At 35.5% G+C, this 24837-nt stretch overlaps 1 protein-coding gene across 3 annotated transcripts in view; it reads left to right on the forward strand.

The window, feature by feature from the left end:
• The window catches only part of BAZ1A (bromodomain adjacent to zinc finger domain 1A), a 58641-nt gene that overhangs the window by 6895 nt on the left and 26909 nt on the right, over positions 1-24837 (forward strand). For 2 of the 3 annotated variants that reach the window (XM_034418010.2, XM_087874675.1), the window contains exons 3-16: positions 1020-1298; positions 3182-3325; positions 5735-5836; positions 6638-6725; positions 8676-8807; positions 9969-10071; positions 13052-13206; positions 14261-14356; positions 16742-16880; positions 17988-18134; positions 21258-21353; positions 21485-21709; positions 22402-22567; positions 22933-23043. In XM_034418010.2, coding sequence (XP_034273901.2) covers positions 1020-1298; positions 3182-3325; positions 5735-5836; positions 6638-6725; positions 8676-8807; positions 9969-10071; positions 13052-13206; positions 14261-14356; positions 16742-16880; positions 17988-18134; positions 21258-21353; positions 21485-21709; positions 22402-22567; positions 22933-23043 — 1983 coding nt within the window. The remainder of the gene's footprint in view (positions 1-1019; positions 1299-3181; positions 3326-5734; positions 5837-6637; positions 6726-8675; positions 8808-9968; positions 10072-13051; positions 13207-14260; positions 14357-16741; positions 16881-17987; positions 18135-21257; positions 21354-21484; positions 21710-22401; positions 22568-22932; positions 23044-24837) is intronic. The other variant, XM_034418011.2, reaches the window with a different exon arrangement.

Consider the following 24837-nt stretch of genomic DNA (forward strand, 5'->3'; position numbering starts at 1 on the left):
TGTAAAAAAACGGTCTTAAGTACTTTTTTCAGTGATGTAACTTTGAATGGTCACTAAATGAACTGTTGTAAGTTGAGGACTACCTGTAGTTGTTGTTAGGCATTGGTGTACACTGACACATCACCCAAAATCTCATGGCATATCACCTTTGACATGCATGTCATAGGTTCACCATCACTGATACATCTTCATGGTATTGAAAAACAATTGTTTGGGGGATTTAAGAATTTTGGTTGAGATTACAGTTAGTTTAGAATTAATATCTGCCATGGAGTTATTATAGATTTATTGCACAATGCTCTTTAAGATGGGGCTCACAGCTTCTGTTTTTGATGATGCTGAGGGCCACAATCAAAAAATAAACCTAATTAAATAGTAAATGTACAGGTGCAATCATATCCTAATTGAGGTATTGTGAAATTTTCAGAGACCTGCTGTGAGAAGTTTGTCATGCACTTTGAAACAAAGGTACCTACTTCAAAACCATGATGTTCTAATCCGATTGTGTAGGATCAGTTACAATTGATCAGGAGATTACAGGAGTGTTTGGAGAAACAAAGTTAACTACTAGCTTATTTGATCTTTGTTCATCATAGGCTGTTAGCTCTCCAAAATTAATTGATCAAATGAATTTAGAGAATAATGCTTAAATTACAAGAGAGAGCACTGCCTTGAAAATTTCTCTTGCTATTTGAGAACTTTATAACTGTTAACCAATATTTATTTTTTTTTTCTTTTTTGGGCGGAGTCTTAGGGAAGTAGTGGTTCGGTCCTGGAGAGTTTCAGTGATTCAGCATTAGGCAGGTTATCTTAGTTGAGTTTTGCAACATTTCACAGGGAAATTGCATGTACAGCCTTTTATAGTTATGGCTTTGGGTATCAATAGTTTGGGGTTACTTGCTATTTAGCAATATTACTTCGGATGGTGGGATAGTAAGACTTTAAAATAGTTTTAATTGTATCTTGGTGAACAGTAACTTGTATTTTATCTTTAATTTTTGCTGGTTTTGTTTTTGCAGTGAATTTTTTGAAAGAACAATTCTTTGTAATAGTCTTGTCTGGAGTTGTGCTATCACAGGCAAATCTGGACTTACCTATCAAGAAGCACTAGAATCAGAAAGGAAAGCCAGACAAAATATCCAAAACTTTCCAGAACCTCTCATTGTTCCAGTCTTATATTTAGTTACCCTCACTCAGCGTTCACGACTTCATGAAGTTTGTGATGATATCTTTGCTTATATCAAAAACCATTATTTTGTTGGTGAACTTGTTGAAGTACTTAGGAATAATGGTGAAAGGTAAGCATATTTCATTTGTGCTACTCTGAAAGTATGTATGTATGTATGTATGTATGTATGTATGTATGTATGTATGTATGTTAGTTTTTAATATGTTAAAAAGCTGAGGCCGACTATTGATTTAAGTACTTTTCATTACTTAAATTGCTACAAAGTGAGTTTAAACACCAAAGATTATATGACCATTTTTGGTGGTGGTTTCATTGGGAAGAGTTTGATTGTTTGTGTACCAGTTATACAAATATTCTGTTTGCATAAAATAAATGAATTACATATCTAAACCAGGTTACACTATCTGCAGTTGTAGGGTTATGTACTGTAGGTAGTCCTTGCGGAACATCCACTCATTCAGCAACTATTTGTTGTTACAGCGAGTGCTTAATAAGGGGAATTTATAATCTTGTAGTCCTTGTAGTTGCGATTGCTGCAATGCCCCATGATCATATGAATACAATTTGTGCACTTGGGAGTCAGCTCACAGTTACAACATTGTAGCAACCTCTGGTCACACAGTCACCATTTGCGGCCTTCACTGCCTGCTTCTGACAAGCAAAGTCAACGGGGAAGCTGATGGAAGTCACAAATGGTGATTGTGTGACCTTGGGATACTGTAACGGTGCAGGAGTTCCCTAATGATGGCAACTGACACTGCCATAACTGCCACTGTAAATTGGTGTGGTCACGTGACATTGTGCCTTACAACTGCATTGCTTAGTGACAGAGTTCCCAGTCCCAACTACCGTCAGTAAGTGAGAACTACCTGAACCAATCTATTAGTTCTATAGACTGTCTCTTATTTCTATAGACTGTCCAGAAGTTGTTAGTTAGAATTACTTAGTTAAAAATATACTAATTTTAATAAATATATTAGAAATAATAATACCAATTCTGTTTAATTAATTTAAATATAAATTTGGTCATTATCTTGGACCTACCAGTTATTTTCTGTTCTTCATCATTCTTATATACGAAAGGACTAGTGCGGCACTCTCTTGAATATGTTCTTTATGTTTTGTGTTCTGTTCTCAACTGAATGGAGTCTGTTGCTTTTGTATCTTCATTCTCTTTATTACAATTAGCAAATTTAAAGAATGCAATATGTTTTGACTCTCTTGTTCACTCTGTGGACTAATTTATCCCTCTTTTTCTTAATGGGATATTGTCTATGTTAATGCTATCTCTCATTATGCTAATCAAATTATTCCTGTTACCAGAATTTGGAATTGTAGTTATGCATGGCTTATATCAGGAACTTAAGGTCTATATTTCAGCAATTAGAAATAAATATAATATAATAACCTGCTGATCAAATCAAAAGTTATCATTCAATCTCTAATAATGACCATAAAGGTTTTCTATGATTCATAACAGATCCTCCATAATCAGGATATATAATCTATTGATACAGAAGTCATTTAGAAATTCACTAGACATTAGCCATGACTTATTGGGTCACTGTTTCAAAAATTGTTATCTAAACAGAGAAATAGAATTACCACAGGTGGGCAAAATATTCACTGGGAGCAATTTCCGATTTCCTGTCAGCTTCCCCATTGAATTTCCTTGTGGAAAGCTGATAGTGAGTGTTGGAATTCTTTGTTCCTCCTTTTCTCCCTTCTTTCCTCTCTTGCGTCCTTCCCTGCCTCCCTTTTCCTTCCTGCCTCCCTCTCTGCCTTCCTTCTTCTCATCTTCCCCCCACCCTCCCTTCTCTTTCCTTCCCTCCCTCCCTTTTCCTTCTTTCCTCTTTTCCTTCCTGTGAATGTTCTCTATCACCATCTTTATTGAAACAGGCAGTACTTTGTTAATACAGGATAACAATAATTGTCTCTGACCTGCAAGAAGATAGACCTCTTCTAATTGAATATTATTCTTTTTTTTTCCAGATTGCACTGTAAAATTTTGGAAATCAAAGCACCAGTACATCAGAATGGAATGGCCAATGGCCATGCCAAAGGTGTTGATGGAGTCACCATTATCATTAGCGATAGTGATGATTCAGATTTAGATACCAGTGCTGCACAAAATGGGTAAAAACTTGTTTTATATTCAGAAGATATGAATATAGTTAAAAGGGCTACAACTAAACTACAATAAGCACTATTTTTTTAGAAAACTAAATATAACTCTATATACATATCACAGCGTTTCAAAAGAAATGTGATTTTAATTAGTATTTCAAAGCATAAAAATAGTGCAAAATAAGATAGAGCATTTAGCATAGCATTTAGACTTCTACACTGCATTATAGTGCTTTACAGCCCTCTCTTAAGTGGTTTACAGAGTCAGCATATTGCCCCCAACAATCTGGGTCCTCATTTTACTGACCTCAGAAGAATGGAAGGCTTAGTAAACCTTGAGCCTGGTGGGATTCGAACTGCCGGCAGTCAGCAGAAGTAGCCTTCAGTACTGCAGCTGGCAGTCAGCAAAAATAGCCTGCAGTTCTGCATTCTAACCACTGCATCACCGCAACTCATATATTAAAAATTCAAAAAAACCTCTCCAAATGAAAAAATGATAAGAACTCAAACATACACACACAGGGTACATTTGTGCCTACATACTGCACACATATATAGACAATGTGGTTTTAAATCTATCAAACCTTGCCTATATGGAATTGTTTTGATCACTTTTTCCATTTTGTCAGTTAAAAAAAAGTGTAGGAACAGAAAACACATACTTTCAATCCAGGAATTTAAATCTAGGTTAGTAGCTTCTTTCTAACGAAACAAAATCATTTTTTGCCTCTGCTTCAACTTGATAAATTCAAAAATAATTCCTAAGATAATATATTTAAAGTTTTCACTAGTTTATTTATTTATATGTGCAATTTATCTACAACCTGAAATTAAGCAGTTTATGGAATGTACAGTATCAAGCACATACAAAATAAATTATAAATTTATGTATTGGATGTCAGCATTTCCTGACTGAAGACTGACTATGGACAACTTTGTAATATATCATGCTATATTAGAAAAACAACATTTAAAAACCAATACACAGTAACTAATGAACTAATGAACAAGATAGGGAATGTCACTAAAAAACATAGAAAAATATATACAAAACACATCCTGCACATTCTGCATAGCCACTTCATTGAGCCTCTACTGGCCATGCAGAAACCAGAAGACAAAGACAGTCCCTGAGGAGTCTGACCCTATGCCATGTAGATCATTATAGGGCAGTGATGGCTAACCTTTTCCGGACCGAGTGCCCAAAGCGCGTGTGCGCACCTGAACTCATTATGCTAATCAAATTATTCCTGTTACCAGAATTTGGAATTGTAGTTATGCATGGAAGAGCCTTGATAGTACAGGGGTTTAGTGCACCCTGTAATTAACACAGCTGCCTGCAATTTCTGCTGGTTCGAATCTCTCCAAGGCTCAAGGTTGACTCAGCCTTCCATCCTTTCTAAGGTAGGTGAAATGAGGACCCAGTTTGTGGGGGCAATAAACTGACTTTGTATAAAACATACAAAAGAATGAAGGCTATTGCTTAACGCATTGTAAGCCGCCCTGAGTCTCCGGAGAAGGGCGGCATATAAATCAAATTAAAAAAAAAAAAAAAACTCCCAAAATGCAATGCGCGCGCAACCCCGTGCATGCATCCCGCTCCCGTGCATGTGCTCCGCCTCGTGCATGCGTGTATGATTCTCCCGCATGCTCTCCGCCCCCCACCCCATGTGTGGCAGAGACCCGAAGACAAGCTGGCCGACCGGAGGTGTGCACGGATGCGCAGCGGAGTTGAACTGAGGCAACGGCTTGCATGCCACCTCTGGCACATGTGCCATAGGTTCGCCATCATGGTTATAGGGGATAACCAGTACCTTGGATAGCATATGGAAGCATATTAGCAACCAGTGTAGCTTGTGAAGCGTGTATAATGTAAGTATACTGAGGCCGACTCCCACTGCCTGCATGCTTACTTGCAATGTAATTACATTCTGGCAAATTGAAGTTTCTGATTGGTCTTCAAGGGCAGCTCATGTAGGATACATTGCAGTAGTTGAATCATGAGATTAGAAAGGTGTGAATGTCTCTCTGGAAGGGCGACCGTGTACCAGATGGAAATGTGCAGTTATCTAACTGATAATTTATTTATTGCATATTAATTGTACTTGGTGTATAATTCAATATCAAATTCAAACTTCTAAACTTTATTGTTTTTTGCTGAGAAAAAAACTTTTGATATTCAAAAGTTAATGGGCAATCTATATTATATGTTTCTGTTTGCATTTTGTGGAACAAACATCCAAAGGACATGGTTTGGTTTGCTACGTTTGTACAGAACACAAGCAAATACATGCAGTTTAAACCTCATCCTTTATTGAAATGTTAATTTCACATGACTGAGAATATGCTTGTATGATTTTTTTGCCTCAAAAATTTAAAATAATTTACATTGTAAATAGTAATGGTTTTAATTTTTAGGAATGAAAAAGCCATAACTGATCCTTTTTTGTACAAGTATAAAGTGAAGCCTTTAAAGAAACAACTATATGAGTCTGTTACAGTGAAAGCATCACAGATATGGTAAGCTATACTGGTTATTACCCTATGGTTGCAATCCAGCTGGCAGAAATGAGAGAGGGACAAAGCACATTCTCTTTAAATATGCCATTTCTCTATATAGCTCTTTTTAAATAAACCTTTTGAAAGAAACCTTGCAAAAAAAGGGAACAAGTTTTGTCTTCTTCCCTCTTCTGTTGATTGATTCTTGAACTGAATCAAAATCCGACAATAAACTTGGTAACAAAATGTTTCAAATATTAAGTTTCTTAAAAATTATTGAAAGGTAAACTGCCAGTCTTCAGCGTATCTTATATTTCCAAATATTCTTTTCTGGGCGCCAAATGAATCCATACGTATTTTTATAAATAAAAATAAATTGTGATTCTACCCCAATTTTTAGTATAAAGTATGCTTAAAAAAGTGACAATAAGCTAAGTATGTTTGTGTATAAGGGAAAGAGGGAGATAAAAAGAGAGAATGATCATCATAAAGAGATTAAAGAAGATGCATGTTTCAGGAAATTGTTTTTTAACTGGCCATGCTATCCTTCCTAATCAATGGGCGGCTACCTTGTGATTCTGTGAAGTTTAGAATATATACACTGATTCTAAAGACATAGAATTCATGGACAGTATTGCTATTCTGTGATTGCAATTTATTGAAAAAAGAACAAAAGTTCTGCATATTTTTGTTAAAAAACATCACAAGGGTGCTTATTTTATTTTTTTATAAATTAAAATTATCATAAGTTATTTAAACTAATTTTTGTATATTAATTTCATTATTAATGGTAAGACTTAACAATTCTTTTTTTTTTCACAGCCGAAGAAGGCATATTTTTTCTTATGACAGACTAAAGCTTTTTTTAAAGCAACACTGTGAATCACATGATGGCATTATTAAAATTAAGGTAATCAAAGCAATTGAACTTTAAGATAGTGAATGAAACTATATGCTTCATATAATTACAATGAATGTATCTCAAACTGAACAAATGTCAGTATTTTGAATATGCTTGCCTATATTAAGTTGGACAATCTTAGTAAAAGAATTATCTTGTATTGTCCTTAAAATGATATTTGTTTGTTAGGAAGTATTTAGCTCTTAATAGACTTTATGACATTACAATGAAGTCTGTACTTTATCAACTACCTGTGAAGTTGATAAACTCTGTGCAGTTTTACTTTTGTCTATGAATCTTGGTATATTATAATTGTTTTTATTTTATATGACACAGTTTATTTAATATTTTAAGATTATCAAATACACTCATAAAGATTTTAACATTTCCTTGGAGTTATGCGTAGACATTTATTGCCTGAGATAAAGCATTATTTCTCTGTGTCTTTGCTACAACAGATTGTTAGCAATAATAAATGTGAATGCATAGTAAAAAAATTTACTTTGGTAGATGAAGAATGATAATCACCTTTCATATCTAGTGTTTTTAATGCTATACATATTGGATTTTATAATTTACAGTATAGATTTGAAACATTGGCATATGTTATCCTTTTAAATATTATCCAGATTTACGCACGTTCCGCCGTGCCCTCAAAACATTTTTATTCCAGCAGGCTGCTCTGGCTTGACTCTCCCTTTTAATTTGCTTTTAAGTTTTATACAAATTGAGTGTTTTTAAATTTGTTTTTTGGGCCAAAATTTTTTAATATACTTTTAAATGGTTTTTAACTTTTGTATGATGTACTTTTATCTTGTGGCTGTTCACCGCCCTGAGTCCTTCGGGAGTAGGGCGGTATATAAATTAAATTAAATAAAATAAATAATAAATAATAAAAGGTAATCAATCAATCTGACAAGCAACCTTTTAACTTCAGTACTATTTATTAAAGAATAGCTATGTTTAGTTTAAATGATCATAATAATACCTATTGGCTTCCAAAACAAAAAATAATGTTTTTAAAGAGTGACCAAAATCTTGTGAGGTAACCAAATCTCATAGGAATTGTGTTCTGAGTTAACTACAAGATTTTTTATATGTTGATCTATATAATTTTTTTGGTAATATATTTGGGCATGATATCACATGAATGCTACTTTAAAAAATTGTTGGTCAATGCTATAGAAAAATAAAAAAGAGGGAAGAAATTTTATTGCTGTTACAAATATAGCTAATCCTTGATTTACAACCACAATAAGGACTGGAATTTTAGTCCTTTATTGCAGTTGTATGTCAAGGCACTCATGTTATCAGACTCAATTTTTTGTCCATTTTTTCAGTGGTTGTTAAGCAAATCTCATAATAGTAAGTCCAAATCGTGCAATTCTTAAGTGAATCACATAGTCATTAAGCAAATCCATCCCCCCAAAATAGGCATTTTTTGCTAGAAACCGACGACAAATCTACTGATATGCCCACCAGATGCCACTACCAGTCATAAATGCAAGCCTGTTGCCAAGCACCAAAAATGTGGTCATGTCACCATGGGGCATGTGCAGCACAACATTTTATGATGGCTGGAAGTGCTTTATGGGCAGTTAAGCACCCTTTCTGGGACCGTTGTAACTTAAAATGATTGTTAAATACCAGTCATAAGTCAAGGACCAGCTGTAATTGATATTTCTATTTGACCTCTGAAGAAAGGGTGGTTTAACCTTATTTGTTAATACAAATAAATACTATTTGGAATAGCCAAACAATGTTTGTTCTTTCTTCTTGATTCTTCAGAATAGCTGTTATTCTCTCTTACTTGGTTTGCCCTCAGTTGTAGGCACTTCATTCCAATGGTGTGAACTAGGGGAAAAAAAGTTTATTTCTAGTCCTTCTAAAACACTCACTGATTTATCATTTGTACATAACATACCTGTTGACTCTTGTTTCCTCACATTTTTTCCCAAGGCAATATCAATTGCAAAATACAAGATAGCAGAACAGACTTTTTTCTATCTCTTTCCTGATAATCCACCCACCTTTATGTTCAGTTCTTCAAGTAAACAAAAAAGATCTTCAAAGATGACATCTGATGATCATGTAAGTCAGACAATAACCTTCTGCAGCTATTCATCTATCGGCAAGCAGTCTATAATCCTTTCAGCATTTGATAGGTTTATAAAAGGATGCTGGAAGTATAATTTATTTATATGGTCATACTCAAATCTACATTAAAATCTTCTCAAAAGTAATAAAATAAATACTTACAACTAATATCTATTAGCTTTTCTACAAATTTCATTCTATTCCAGCCATTTCCAACCTGGTCCCCTTAAAATATATTTGATTACAACTCCTATCAATTTCAGTCACTGTGCATGATGGTCATAAGAGATTATTATAGAGGCTTTATTGAAACACGGCTGGAGTGTATTAGGTTAGGGAATGTCCAGTACCACCAACTTTATCTGCATTTCATATTTACAATTCCTTGCTGACTTTGTGTTTACTTGTACTTAAAACACAATTGGTACAAGATGTTCTATTGCTGGTAGAGTACTCCAGTCTTGATTGGTAAAATGAGTAATGCTGGAAATGTAATGGACAGATTGGATCCTTCTTCCATTTGTGGTGGTAACATTGCAAAGTTCAAAAATACTGTAAAATAAAATGTGAAAATTCTATCCCATTTTATTTTGAGATATTTTTATTAAATTTCATTAAACTATAGATATTTTATTCAAAATAAACTGGAATGGCATATGTTAACAGCTGCATGGATTTTATATGCTCTTCATTGGAAAAGATCTTTAATCAGATATAGGTGGAACAAATGGAGAACCAATTAGTATTCATATTTTTATATAGAGCCAGTTTAGTCTACTGGTTAAGGCACTACGCTAGAAAGTGAGAGACCATGAGTTCTGGTCTCACCTTAGCCATGAAAAGACAGCTGGGTGACCTTGGGCCCATCACTCTCTCTCAGCCCAACTCACCTCACAGGGTTGTTGTTACGAAGATAGGAGGAGGAAGATACGTTGGATATGTTTGCTGCCTTGAGTTATTTGTAAAAATAATAAAGTTGGAAAATAAACAGAAAGCAGGACAGTCATTTCTTGCTGTCATTTCTTAAAAAATCCCTTTGACTTTGCAAAACATTTCATTTTGGTTAAAAATAGAACAAGTCTTCCCTTATAAAGTGCTTGAAATACTCAAATTTTGAATATTTTTCTACTTTATAAAGTTTAGTTTTGTTCCTAGGAGGACAAAGATGCTGAAGAACACTTTAGTCCTAGGAATCTAAGCAACACAGCAAAAGAAAGAGTAAAACTCCAAAAAGAAAAAGAACATATGAGAACCAGCGGTAAGTTTAACCAGTGATTGTAATTGTTCATTCATATGACAACAGTGTTGCAACAGCTGGAACTTTGAAGAACAAAGCTGTCCCTTTGTTCAGCATTGTTCTAACTTCACTGACCAAATGATCGTTAAGCAAGGAGTACCTGTAAAGCAAAATCAAGTTCCTGTAGCCTTTCAACTTGATAACAAGTGGAATTCTCTAATTTCATCTTCTCCCACTAGAGCAGGGGTGTCAAACTCAAGGCCCGCGGGCTGGATCTAGCCCGCAGGATGCTTAGATCTGGCCCGCAGGGTCGCCCTGGAAACAGCAAAGGACCGGCCCAGGGTGTCTCTGCTAGTGAAAACGGAGTTCGGGAGGACTGTGCGTGGCTCTCCTGAGCTCCATTTTCACTGGCAGAGTGTTGCAGGAGGCTGTCCCGCCGAAAATGGAGCTCGGGAGCCTGTTTTTACTAGCAAAGCACTTGGGCCACCACATGCGCCCCTGACACGAGTGACGTCAAGCTGGCCACGCCCACACTGGCCACACACACTGCCCCCCAAGATCAAACACAACCCTGATGCAGCCCTCAGTGGAATCGAGTTTGACAGCCCTGCACTAGAGATTGTTTTAAACAAAGAATACGAGCCATGCTGGTGCAGTAGTTAGAGTGCATTATTGCAGGCCAATTCTGCTGATTGCCGGCAGTTCAAATTTCACCGGCTCAAGGTTGACTCAGCCTTCCATCCCATCCTTCTGAGGTTGGTAAAGTGAAGACCCAGATTTTGGGGGGTAATAGGCTGACTCTGTAAACTGCTTAGAGAGGGCTGTAAAGCACTGTGGAGCAGTATATAAGTCTAAGTGCTGTTGCTATTGCTATCTTTGAAAGTATCTTGGATGTTGATATCTCTGTTGTGTAGAATTTCATTATACTCCTTCCATCTTTGTTTGATTATCTTGGAATTAGTTACTATCTGTTCTTTAACTTTCAACCAATTCTTTAGCATTCAGCAGTTCAAATTGGAATCTCCTCCTGAAATTTTTGTTCTGATATCCAATTTTCTTTCTTAATCTTTGGCAATCTCTTTTTACATTCACCCTTAACCAGTGGTGAAATCCAAATTTTTTAACTACTGGTTCTGTGGGCATGGCTTGGTGGGCATGGTGTTGCTTGGTGGGCGTGGCAGGGGAAGAATACTGCAAAATCCCCATTCCCTCCCCACTCCTGGGGGAAGGATATTACAAAATGTCCATTCCCACCTCACTCTGGGGCCAGCCAGAGGTGGTATTTGCCAGTTCTCTGAACTACTCAAAATTTCTGCTGCCGGTTCTCTGAACTGCTCAAAATTTCTGCTACCGGTTCTCCAGAACCTGTCAGAACCTGCTGGATTTCACCCCTGCCCTTAACAAGTTATTTAAGTTTCTTTCATAGTTCCTCTGGATCCCAATGAATAAGATTCAGGACTTCAACACAATTCCTGTTTTCTTCTTCAGAATAGTAGTATATGATTAAGATCATATCACGGAATGTGCTTGGTTTTCTTTTTACAGTTTAGCTTAACTTTGAACTTGCATAGGAGAAATTTATAATCTGTTCTACAATCAACCCTTCACCACCTCTTTGCTATTATAACTGATTTCTTCTACCTCCTTGTACCAAGTCAGTTTGATTTACATATATGCATCTGGTGATGTCCATCTATAATTTATTTATCAAATTTAGATACTGGCAATCTTACTCTGGGAGTGACTCTGGGTGATTTACAGCTTAATACACTATATCTGTGTCACTCTTGATTTTGTAAGACTTTTAACAATGGAAAAATCATTGGATTGGCAGAAATTGATAAGTCATTTTCCTGCTTCATTTCCATATTCTGGCCATACAATCTAACTGCATTTTCCTCCTAAATATTTCAAACTTTGGCATTTCTGTCTCCAACTACAAGCAACACATTTTGCTTTGGTGTTCAGTTGAGTTCATATTGAACTTGATCAACCTCTTTTTCCTACCTGAGTGGTTGGAGCATAAGCTTGAAATAATTGTCATGTTAAAGCAGTGGTCTCCAAGCTTTGTGGAGCAGAGGAATGGTTCCTTGTGAGCAGCAAGCATGCATGCGCACCTGCTGCTTGCACAAATGTAGCTACATGCGCTTGCCTGCCTGCCTGCCTGCTATGCATGCAAGTGGAGCTGCACACATGTGTTTGCTCGCTGCTTCCGCAGCCCGGTTCTGAATGGGCATGGCCTGGTAGTGGACTCTGGCCCAGAAGTTGAGGAACCCTGTGTTAAAGGGTTGTTCCCGAAGTCTAATTGATATTATATTTGGTCATTGATTACATTGCAGCCACATATTATTCTTACTATTGCCTTCCTAACTATGAAAGGAGTACCATTCCTCCTTTGTCCCTTATGTCCTGAGCTGCAAATAGTATGACCTTCTGACTGAAAGTGTCCAATTCCATTCTATCAGAATTTGCTGATGTCCAAGATGTCATTGTATAGTCGATTCATTTTGCATTGCACTGAGCTTCCCATGTTTTTGTAATCCATGTTCCCTTGTAATTTTATTTTTTCATCTTTGGATTTTCTATTCCTTCATGTGAGTATCAGCAACCGGAATTTTCAAAACCTTTTTTCTGTTACATTTAATCTGATGGGTCCATTATCTGTCTACTAGTGAACTTCTGCCTCTAGCATTTTCCTATATGACTGCTGCCCAATATAGGTGCCTGCTGCTTTTAGTGAGCTGATCTTCATGCTTTGGGTATCTCTGCTGGGAGCATATACTTTTAGGTTAAACATCCAGCATTTTTTGCTAATTTTTCTCATTGAAAGAAAACTGCTTTTGCTGAACCTGTGAGAATTTTGCCTTTTACCATTTGTATTATTTAATGCCCAATTTGTTGATTAAAAAAATTATAGAATACTTTTTGTTCAATACCTTATCTTGATGTATCTATAAAATGTAGTTCTAATTCTAATTCACCAGTATATATTTTGACATAGAAAAATTAAAAAGGGAGAAAGCAAATGCTATGAAATTCAAGAGAAAAGAAAAACAAGACAAAGAAAAAAGAAAAGAAGAATTAAAGAAGCTTGTGGAGGAAGAAAGACTAAAGAAAAAAGAAGAGAAGGAGCGACTGAAAATAGAAAAAGAAAAGGCATGACATTTTTATTAACTCTAGATTTGAAGTGGTGGTGACAATCATATTTGTAGCTTTATTTGGTATTTTCTAATTGGAGACTTGGCACCTTGGAGAAAGAATAAATGTTATGGGTTTTGGGGGATGAATGTCATTGTGGGCTTTTGCAAGCTACTTCATACCTATCATGTTTTCCTAAAAAAACACCTCCAAAAATAAGCCCTCACCTGAATTTTTAAGTGTGTACCTTAATATAAGTCCTACCCCAAAAATAAGCCCTAGTGAAGGGGGTGGGCATGGCCGGTGGAGGAGGTGGGAGGGAGGCCCGTGATCTAAATGCACCACAAGGGCCATGGGAAAGCTGAAAGTTGGGCTAGAGTGACAGGCAGCTACAGGAGGTTCATCTGCACAGCGGCACCAGCAGACAGAGGCAGAGGTGGGGGGGGAAGGCAAATGATCCAGACATGCCATGCGAGCCGCAGGAAAGCTGAAAGTCGATGGGCCCACAGTAGGTGAGCAGCCATGGGAGGCTTGTCTTAGAGTCTCTTGGCTTGCCTGCAGCCCGCGCAGCACATCAGGATCACCTGCCTTCCGCCCTGCGCCTCTGCCTCCATCTGCTGCCGCGCGAAGATGAGCCTCCCGTGGCCACCTGGCTGCTCCAGCCCACCAACTTTTGGCTTTCCTGTGGCCGTGGCGGGTCCGGATTGCCTGCCTAATACTTCAATCAGAAATTTAAGATTTACTGTGTGGCAATTAAAACTTGTATAAGAGCATTTTCATTTGTAGTTTTTAATTGTTAATTTCTATAGTATGAATGTGGAAAAGATGTGCCTTTTTTTCATACAATACTGAAGTTCTAGGAGACTTCATCAAAACAAAAGAACACTCTATTAAAAAAGAGCAGGATTTATGTTACAATATGCAGTAAATTTAATAGTACTCTAAATATTTGAGTTGTAAAGACTGTTCTTCTAATCTTTTATATTAATTTTGCATTTAATAATTAAAATGAAAATAATGAGGAAGTGAAATGAGGAAACAATTTCCTAATCAAATTTCTATGTAATTAAAGGAAAGAGAAAAACTACGTGAGGAAAAAAAGAAATATCTGGAACATTTAAAACAGTGGAGTAAGCGCAGAGAAGACATGGAATGTGATGATCTTAAGGTAATGTAAAATGGGAAACTGATAACTGTTCTGTAACATGTATCAGCCTATGCTAATTATGTGTTTAATTTCAAACCTGCCAAATCAGTATACTTGGACTTGGCATGTTAAACATAGAATGCCAGAAGTTGCAAGGTCATGGTACATGTTTTGAAAATACATCCATCTCTTCATTCTAGTCATGAGAAGGGCAGAATTTTTTTTCTGTTAAAGTTTGCATTCCTTCTTTACTCCATGGTGAACAGAATTAAAGCAAGGAGTAGTAGCTAGGATCAAAGGCACTCCTTTTTCTGCTACTCTTTTTTCCATTTTCCTAAGGACCAGGGTAAATAATTCTTTATCTATGGTCTGAATTCATGCCTTACAAGAAGTAAGGGGAAAGTTGAAATTATACTAAGTTTTGATAAGAGTATTTACAATGTGGCAAGGTAACTTGTTTACAGGTAGTCCTTACAAAAGTATGGTAATTGGGACTGGAATTTCCATTGCAAAGCGACACCGTCATAAAGCATGACATCATATGACCACACCACTTTGTAACGGAACTTTCAGCATTTCCGGTTGTGGTTGTTAAGTGAAGACATCATGTGATAGCCACTTGTGATCGCCTGTCAGCTTACCTATTGGTGGATTGTAGGAATCTGTCAAAGATGATCACAAATGACAATCAGATGACTGTGGGGATGCTGCAATGAAAGTAATTAACAAGCAATCATAACTAAAACTCATTCAGCATTGTTAGTTCGAATAGTTGTTGAATAAGTGGTCATTAATAAACAAGGACCACATGTAGTTCCATACATCTAGTGTACCTTGCAAGCAGAAGTGCTTTTTGACCAGGAAAGACAATGATTAGTGCCTTTAACTTAATCAGCAGAAACTATCTGTGTGGATGGAAGAATATCTCTGAGTGCAGAAAAATGTTAGACAGGGGATAAGGAACAGTATTATACATATGTGACTGTATACAGTACAGTAGAACTGTAGATGGTAGACTTTTCCCTTTACTTTATTTGCCTGTTGTTTCCTATTTGCTTCCTTAATATCTCTACCACTTTTGTGCTTCTGGGCCCTTTCTCTGTTCCCTCTTATTTTTTTATAACCCACCTGCTCTTTATATTCACTTTCCCCAACTAGTACTTCCCAATCTATCTGCTCTGATATCTCCTATATGTTCTTTAATTCCCATTGAAGTCTGAGTATCCCTTATTGCTTAACGCATTGTAAGCCGCCCTGAGTGTCCGGAGAAGGGCGGCATATAAAAATAAATAAAAATAAAAAATAAAAATAAATCCCCCACGTCTATTCATCAGTTGCTGAAATGTTATAATTTCTCCATCTTTTCTAAAAAGAAACTCTGAAAAAAATATTTAAATGAGGTTGTGAAACTAACACTTTACTCAATGTCTAAACTGTCCCACAGGCCTTACAGGTTAGAAACAGCTGAAAGAAGCAACTTCATATAGTGTATAATGTAGAGTGCATTGAAGAAATCCAACCAGGAGGTGGCCAAGGAGTGACTGACTATGATTAGATCCTTCAATTCAGAAACAATTCAATTAGCACAAGAGATAGAGTTGTACAAATGCCCTCTCCCCATAGCTGCCATCCGGTATTCATCTACACCAGGGGTTCCCAACCTGGGGTGCCCGCACCCCCTGGGGTTCTAGACAATATCTCAGGGGGTGCGAAAACATGGGTTTAGAAATTTCAAAATTATAGTGTATATGCATAATTATATGCAAATTATATGCATATGATTATTTTTGTAAGGGGTGTGAGAATATATAAGAAGCATTCTACAGGTGTGGGGTATATAAAAGGTTGGGAACCCCTGATCTACACATAATAAATATTCAAGTTTCTTGTGGGAAACAGTTCTCACAAGATTAGAATCCTGAAATCCTACAACAAAACAAGGGAGAAGTAAAAACTGTCATTCATGACAAAAGAGAATCATTTAACTCCATTACACAAGGTGGATAAGAGAAAAAGATTCAAAAATTTAAACTTTGATTTCACTATAAATACTGTAGAACTCGTGTAATATATAGCAGTCATGGGAGTTCTTTTCAAAAGGCTTCATTAATTTTTGTAGTATAAACATTACTTCCAGTTCTTACTCCCGCCTTAACCATGAAAGCCTGCTGGGTAACTTTGGGCCAGTCATTCATCCTCAACCCAATCCACCACAGGGTTGTTGGGGTGTAGAAAATAGGAAGAAGAAAGAGTCTTAGGTATATCCACCAGCTTGAGTTATTTATAAAGATAACAAAGATGGGATTTAAAAAAGCTTAATAAATAAGTATGTTCTTGACAGTTTGTGATATCCTCTTCCAGTCTGGCATTGTCAAAACAAGAGCTGACATTTCATTTGTATTACAGGAACTTCCAGTTCCAACTCCAGTGAAAACCAGACTACCTCCAGAAATCTTTGGTGATGCTGTAATGGTTTTAGAGTTCCTTCATGCATTTGGGGAACTATTTGATCTTCAAGATGAATTTCCTGATGGGGTGACTTTAGGCAGGTTTTTTTTTTCTTGGATTTGTTTTGAGTTAAGGAAAGTACTGTGTTTCTGATATCTAGCCATTTATAATTTATAAAGTCTCAAAATTTTACTTGCATTTAAAGCAAATTCTCATATTGGCTATCAGTTTGAAAAATATATTTCTTTAGCATACATCAGATTATATGTAAAAATATTCCCTTGAATAGAATATATAGCACCTCCAAAAATGCTATTTGATATGTTAATGAAGATTCTTGTCATCCAGGTAGAATTTTCTGGAAGTTGAGTCATGGCAACTGGTCTTTTTGGCTTGAAATATTTTGCTGCTTATCCAAATCACTTCTTCAGCCAGCAAGTTGGTTAGGGGGAACCCCATATATGTCCTTCGGAGCAGTTCTATTTCTTACCTAATCTGAATAGGCTCATCTGTTGAGCAGGCAGACAGTCATTGAGAATGATTGCTCAGTTTGGTTTGAGAGAGGAGTGAAGGAATCCATTTATGCCAAAGTGGAAAATACTTTCCTTAATAGAGGTGGAGGTCTGAAACACAACCTGTCCCTCATTTTTTATGCTGCTCTTGCATTGGTCCCCGGGAAGATCAAGACCTCTTCACAGATTCACCAGGAAGGCCTCACTTAAGGAACCCACCCAGAAAAAAGTGTTTAGGAACAATGATTCTTAACAATTCTCTTTCCTTGCTAAAAAGGAAAATAAAAACATGCAAGGAACATGTCAACTAATTAGAAACACTTTTTTCTCCATTTAGTAGGTTAATTTGAAGTGAATAGGGAGGATAGCTCTGATCCAGTTTGGGACATCTAATTGCACCCCCCCCCCCCGCAGTATTTTATTCAATCCGTCCTTTATTATATGGATGTTACTCAACAGTCCAGCGAGATTTTGATATTTGAATGTTCTCTTTCATTTGCCTAAGTGCCCCTTTTCAAATTAGTATGGGAATGCATCTGAACATATTAGCCAGTTGGATTCTGCACATCTAAAATTGCACATTAGAGAATAAAATAAGATTTCTCAAGCTAAGATTTAAATCCAACTGCATCTTTTAAGCTTTTGTACTTGAATGCTGCAGATAAACTAAAACTTTATTTTATTATTTACAGAAGTTTTAGAAGAAGCTCTTGTAGGAAATGACAGTGAAGGCCCACTTTGTGAATTATTGTTTTTTTTCCTGACTGCCATTTTTCAAGCTATGGCTGAAGAAGAAGAAGAAATTGCCAAAGACCAAATAGCAGATGCTGAGACCAAAGGTCAGATCAACTACACTTTTAAAAAACAACTTTCATACTAATCTGCATTCACAGCAATATTTTCTTTCAATTAACTTTGCTTTGCTATACAACTGGTGAGAAAAGACAATGTTTTAGATACAAGCTGCAGTGATGATCCAGATGTATTTCTACTTTTGTCTTTTTTAAAAGGGCAGAGATTCCATTTATTGTATCTCAAGAAATTCAAGCTGGTATGTTTTTCCAAAGATTCAAAATTGTGCTTACTTATTTTAATTTTAAAACAATGTCAGCAGTAGAGCTTCTTTTATTGAATTTCTGCAGATGTGGTTTTCTTCATCTTGGTGAGGTAAATAACCTCTAGTAAAGTAGTTGCATGAGCTTCCAGTGTTGCTACAAACTGTTAAAATTTTGATCATGTTACCATAAGTTCAAGGTCCGGTCATGACTATCATTCACACAGTGCTGTTATAACCTTTGAACAGTTGCTGAAGGATTGGTTGTTAAGGAAGAAAGGATTGCCTGTATGCCACCTCTAGCCCAAACCAAAATGACCTTGGATGACAGTAGCCAGTAACTGAAGGGGAGGGAAATGCACACAACAGCCAAAAGTAGCTAGTGGTTATTGGTCAGATCACAGGCCCTGATTATGTAATTTTCAATGAGGCAGGCATTGTAGAAAATTTACATGGTAAGATTTGTATTGAGAGAGTAGAACTGGAGACAATTTAAGATAGCTGTGATAGACTAGGAATAAAACTAAGGCTATCTCCAGAAGACATGTCTTCTGAAAAATAGGGCATTTTGCTGGACAGCCATATGGAGATACATTTATTTGGAATCCAGGATTGAGCAGAGAATTTAACTCCTTCCAATTCTGTCATTCTTTGTTTTGGGAAATTTTCTGTATTCTGTTTTAATAGTGCAGAGGCAAGCAAGGAGGAGTGATACATAGCTTTGCTATATTATGTGACTGAACGATTTCTTTCAGAAAGCATCAGAGAATGTGAGGAAGCCCCTACTGTAGTATTGCTCAAAGTTCACTAGGCTTTTTAAAGAATAAAAATGTGAGGGGAAATACTTCATATTAATACTGTTTTCCAAAAGAAAGTGTAGCCTTCCAAGTCCTGCATATTTTTTTCCACAAGAAGAACAATCTCTCAACAGATTACCGGTAGTATTACCTAGGTACAAAATTCCCAAAACTACTTTTAGAGGAATTAATGGTAGAATTTTTCTGTTTTGTCTGGATTAAAATATTGTATAAATTATTATTTCATTATTATTATGGATAGTAATTGTCAAGTCAGAAATGAATAATTTTATAAGATTGTGATGTACAAAAACAGAACTGGATAACATTTACATTAATAATACCATCTTCAAAATAGTATCTTTTAGAGAAATACATAACTGGAGAAATTCCTCCAGGGCAATACTTTGCGAATCATCATGAAACATTGCTAATCCCAGCTCAACCAGCTTTTCCTGAAGAGTGATAGAATTAACAGAGACTCATTCCATATGTTTTCTTCCTAGCGAAGGCAACCAAAACTAGCATCCATAAAACTGAATTTTATCTAAAACTGCACTTCATCTAAAGATCATCTAAAGATCAAGAATCAAGAATGGTATGCTAGGCACTGGCCAAAAATTACTCAGCATGAAAGAATTCAAGCAGAGCTTTTTACACAAATTATCATAGTTATAGTGGGCTAGATAGAACAAGTCTTTCTTAAATGTACAGGTAGTCCTTGACTTACAACAGTTTGTTTAGTGACTATTCAAAGTTACAACTTCACTGAAAAATTTGACTTATGTCCGTTTTTCACAGTTACGATCTTTGCAGATCCTCATAATCATGTGATCAAAATTCAGATGCTTGGCAACTGGTTCATACTTATGACTGTTGCTGTGTCCCAGGGTCATGTGATACTCTTGTGACTTTCTGACAAAATCAATGGGGAAGCCAGATTCACTTAACAACCAGGTTACTAACTTATCAACTGCAGTAATTCACTCAACAACTGTGGCAAGAAAGGTCATAAAATGGGGCAAAACTCACTTAACAAATGTCTCACTTAAGAAATTTTGGGCTCAATTATAGTTGTAAGTCAAGTACTACCTGTATTGACTAGTTCTCTGATCTTCTGGCCAGTTCTCTCTCAGTTCTTTTATAAGGTGAAAATGATAGAGGTCAAAGCAGATAGATCTCATTTTCTGGGCATCTTGTCTGTATGTACCAGCATTACAAATTAAAAAATAGTTCCTCTGAAAATTAGACATTAAATTTGCAAACATTTTATCTATTCAAATTATAGCATTCAAGTTGGAATAGATATTAGTAATTTCATCTGTAAAAAGATTTTGTAAAGTAGTTGTAATGTTTTACACTCTAATGCATTTCATTTGATTAGGCTGCTTACACATGAATAAAAACTAAACTTCTGAAGTATTTATATACAGCTATTGTGTAAGGAAGATTACATTTAATTTTATTTGGCAAGGATAACTCAGTTCTATTTTGTGAAGAAGATTTCAGTTCTGTTTGTAGGCATTCAGTGTTAACCGTTAGAAAGATAAACAAGTACTTCACCAACAGGAAATGTATTCAGTTTTGCTTCCTGCAGAAGCAAAGCTAAATACATTTAGTTTTAATACCTGCAGAAAAAAGAGGAGAGTAGTTCACCTGCAATTGCTTAATATGTAAAGAGATTGTACTTGCACGTTAATTCAAAATGCCTGATGCTGCTGTAGAGGGAGCTTAATTGGATATGTTTTGCCAATTATATGGAATAGAAAATGTCTTCAGTATGGCGGATTAGCATTGACTGCTGCCTATTTATCTCTATTTGTTTGGCAGTAGGTAACAATTATAAGGAATAGAGTGATAGTTTGTGTTAAAAATCTTTGCATGAGTGTGTTTGTAATCTTGCAGTCCAATTGTGCGCAATAAACTTTTAGTGAGTGTTGCATGCTTTCCCCAGCTGTTTGCCAATATTATATTTCTTTGTTGCATTGCAACTTACCTGAATATTGAATTTAAATGTTGTTTCTGCATTGCTTAAAATGGCTTGCTTGCTTACTTGCACTCCATACAGAAATGTTAATTTACACTAGAATAAAGTCTTTATTTCCTTAAAGATTTAACAGAGGCTTTGGATGAAGATGCAGACCCCACAAAATCTGCACTATCTGCAGTTGCAACTTTGGCAGCTGCATGGCCCCAGTTACATCAGGGTATGTGTGGGTTTCTTTTTTTTTTTTGGTTACTTTTTTTTGCTGTATTTTTTAAAAGTATAATTTACATTATTTGCTTAAACCATTTTTAGAAGTCAAATAGACTAACTTGATTTTATTGTTAACCATAGGTTGTAATTTGAAAAATCTGGATCTTGATAGCTGCACTCTTTCTGAGATTCTCAGGCTTCATATCCTAGCATCAGGTGCAGATGTAACATCAGCAAATGCTAAATATCGTTACCAGAAGCGAGGAGGATTTGATACTACAGATGATGCTTGCATGGAGCTAAGATTGAGTAATCCTGGATTGTTGAAGAAACTCTCATGTACCTCAGTATATGATTTATCATCAGGTAATAGAGCCAAACCAGTTTCTTATGCTCTGTCACAAATGTTCTCAAAGTACTGAAAGCTTAACTAAACAAATTTGCAGGAGTATTTTGAAGGACCATCATATTCAGTAACCTTTTAGTTGTAAGGATACCATGCTGAAATTTAGAGTCAGTGTTAATATTTGTAGCTTTATAAAAATAATGAAAATGGTTTGGCTATTTTATAACTATAGTTCAGGATTATGGTTTTAACTTTATGGAAGTTGTTCCAGTACTTGAAATCTTAAATGTCTGATCAAATGAATTATTTTATACTCTATAAATAGCTGGAAGTTCCTAATAGGATTTTGAGCTGTGTTTATTTTGTTTAAAAATTTGGCATCTTTTCCAAAAGTATCTTTGAATGTCCCTTCAGTTTCAGTTTTCTATCTAGTGTATTGCATGAGTTTTTTGGCTTTTATTTACACACACACACATAATACGATGGATGGATAGATAAATTTAAACAATATGTTGGAGTTGTTAATAACGTGTCTGGGTGGGACTAATCCATGAAATCTAATAATTATCTATATGTACAATACATTCCTTTTATCCAAAGAGTGTCTATATGGTTTGGTGAAGTAAATATCATTTTTATGTTAAAATGTCAAACCTAAATATTAATGAGGCCAACTGACAATGAAACATCTTTTTAAATATATATTTATCAGCTGAAAAAATGAAGATTCTTCATGCTCTTTGTGGGAAACTTCTAACTCTTGTTTCTACTCGAGACTTCATTGAAGACTCTGTTGATGTATTGCGACAAACAAAACAAGAATTCAGAGAATTAAAAGCAGAACAGCATCGCAGAGAAAGAGGAGCTGCAGCAGCAAAGTGAGTTCAAGCCTGACCAAGAGAAAGCAAAATTGTACCTAGGAAGCTATTTTTCTGCAAAATGTTGATAGGGCAGCCTATTGTAATTATAGTACTCTTTATAATGGTTACAGTTTGGTTTAGAAAAGCATTTAATGCTAAGATTTGTTTACTTTCCTTTATTTCAGACAGTTCATAATGTCAATATTTTAAACATAAAATTGATTATGCACTGATATTTCTACAGATTTTAGTGTGTTCAAATGCATTTAAGAATACAGAGTATGTTGAGATTTCTGATGTTCCACAGTAGGAAATTTGTGCTCAGAGGAAATAACCAAAAATAATGTATGTTGAGAGTAATTAATTATGCCATGTTACTTCAGAATCCGCAGAAAAAAAGAAGAAAGATTGAAAGGGCAGGAACAAAAGATGAAAGAGAAACATGAGAAGCTGAAAGAAATAGAGAAAACGCCTGCAATTGAACTGTCTATTAGGTATGATCAATTGTTATTTAAGGTTCAGATGTCACTATGCTACTGCTTAACTGAAGGCTTTGATATACTTCTCTTAATCTATACCAATGGTTCCCAGATTTTTCAACATCAGGGCCTTTTTATTTTTTAGAAAACCTCATACCTGCTTGTTTCTTATTTAAATAAATTTCTCTTTTAACAAAAAATGCAATAATTAAAGCTCTAAATTTTGAAACATTTTTATATTAAAAAATAGGCACAGTTTTTATTTTTTCTTATATAGGAAACCCTTGACTTAGTCATTTGTTTAGTGACCCTTCAAATTTACAATAGTACTAAAAGAAGTGACTTTGGACTATTTTTCACACAACCGTTGCAGCATCCCCACAATCATGTGATCAAATTTTGGGATCCTTGGCAACTGGTTCGTATTTATGACCGTTGCATTGTCTTCGGCTCATGTGATCATCTTTTGCAATCTTCTGATAAGCAAGGTTAATGGGGAAGCTAGATTCACTTTACCGTGTTACTAACTTAACCACTGAAGTGATGCACTTTAAACCTGTGGCAAGAAAGGTCATAAAATGGAGCAAAAGTCACTTAACAACAGTCTCATTTAGCAACAGAAATTTTGGGCTTAACTGTGATTGTAAGTCAAGGACTACCTGTAACAAAATTTAATAAAGACATAATTCAACCTAAAATAACAAAAATCAATTAAACTGAATGTGAAAAATATTTTCTTCATGTGTTGGAAAATCCTAGGTTTAAAATATTTAGGTGCACAGCATAAATTATTTTAACATCTAATTTATTTCTTTGTTTCATTTTTTGTTAAAGAGTTTTTTCACAAAGGTCTATGGCAAAATACTGCTTTCCTAACTTTTGGGTAAACCAGAAAATCTAAAGTATCTAAAATTTCTCTAAGCTTGAATTTTTGATATTAGCTTTCTCATTCAAATCATGTTCAAATATGTCTGGTGCTGAATCAAACAACAACGCTGCATGGATTGTGTACTAATTTATGAATAAAAATGCCTGAAGATTTATTTGAAATTAACAGATAAATTCACCTTTGTTGCAGTCCTGGTGAAGTACAATTTTGTTTTTCATACCCTTTATATATCTTGTTCAAATTATGGTACCATAATTGCATTAAACCACAAAAAACCCAGCTTTCATTGCCCTAGCTTGACATATGAAATCTTCTGTAAGATCATTGTGACATTCTGTTGAATTTCCAAAATGTAAAATTTCTAACAACATTTTCTTGCTATTGGTACTTAGTACCATTACAGTTGCTTTTAGCAAGCTTCAAAGAAGTTGCTCCTGCACTATATGCCTTCTTAGCTATAAGTAATAACAGTTCCTAAGAAGCTTCTGATATTTTGGCTGATAAACAGCTGCAGCAGAATTGGATGCCATATATTTCAGTTTTTGAACTTTAGAATCACAGATTCCTTGGGCTTGTCTTTCAAATACTCTGTTTTTTGTAACGTGTTATTCAACATTACAAAATGATATGAACGCACAGCACTGTTGTTATGATCTGAATGGCATTTTACACACATTTGAATAGGCAGTTGATAGTGAAGCTGTAATAGAATATTGATTGAATTTTCTTAACTATGGCCATCTTAGTGTTATTAAAATATATACATTTATAAATGAGTGTAATAATTAAAAAATTAAAAATAAATTTAAAAGATGCAAGTTGTTTTACAGGAACTGGTATTGTTGCTTACAGTCTTACATAGTCTTACTCCATTGCAAATCAAAACTCAACAGTCCTGATCATTCCCAAATTGTCATAAG

This window comes from Pantherophis guttatus, chromosome 1 (assembly GCF_059756535.1).
Source record: "Pantherophis guttatus breed Tessera chromosome 1, ASM5975653v1, whole genome shotgun sequence".
Classification (NCBI taxonomy): domain Eukaryota; kingdom Metazoa; phylum Chordata; class Lepidosauria; order Squamata; family Colubridae; genus Pantherophis; species Pantherophis guttatus.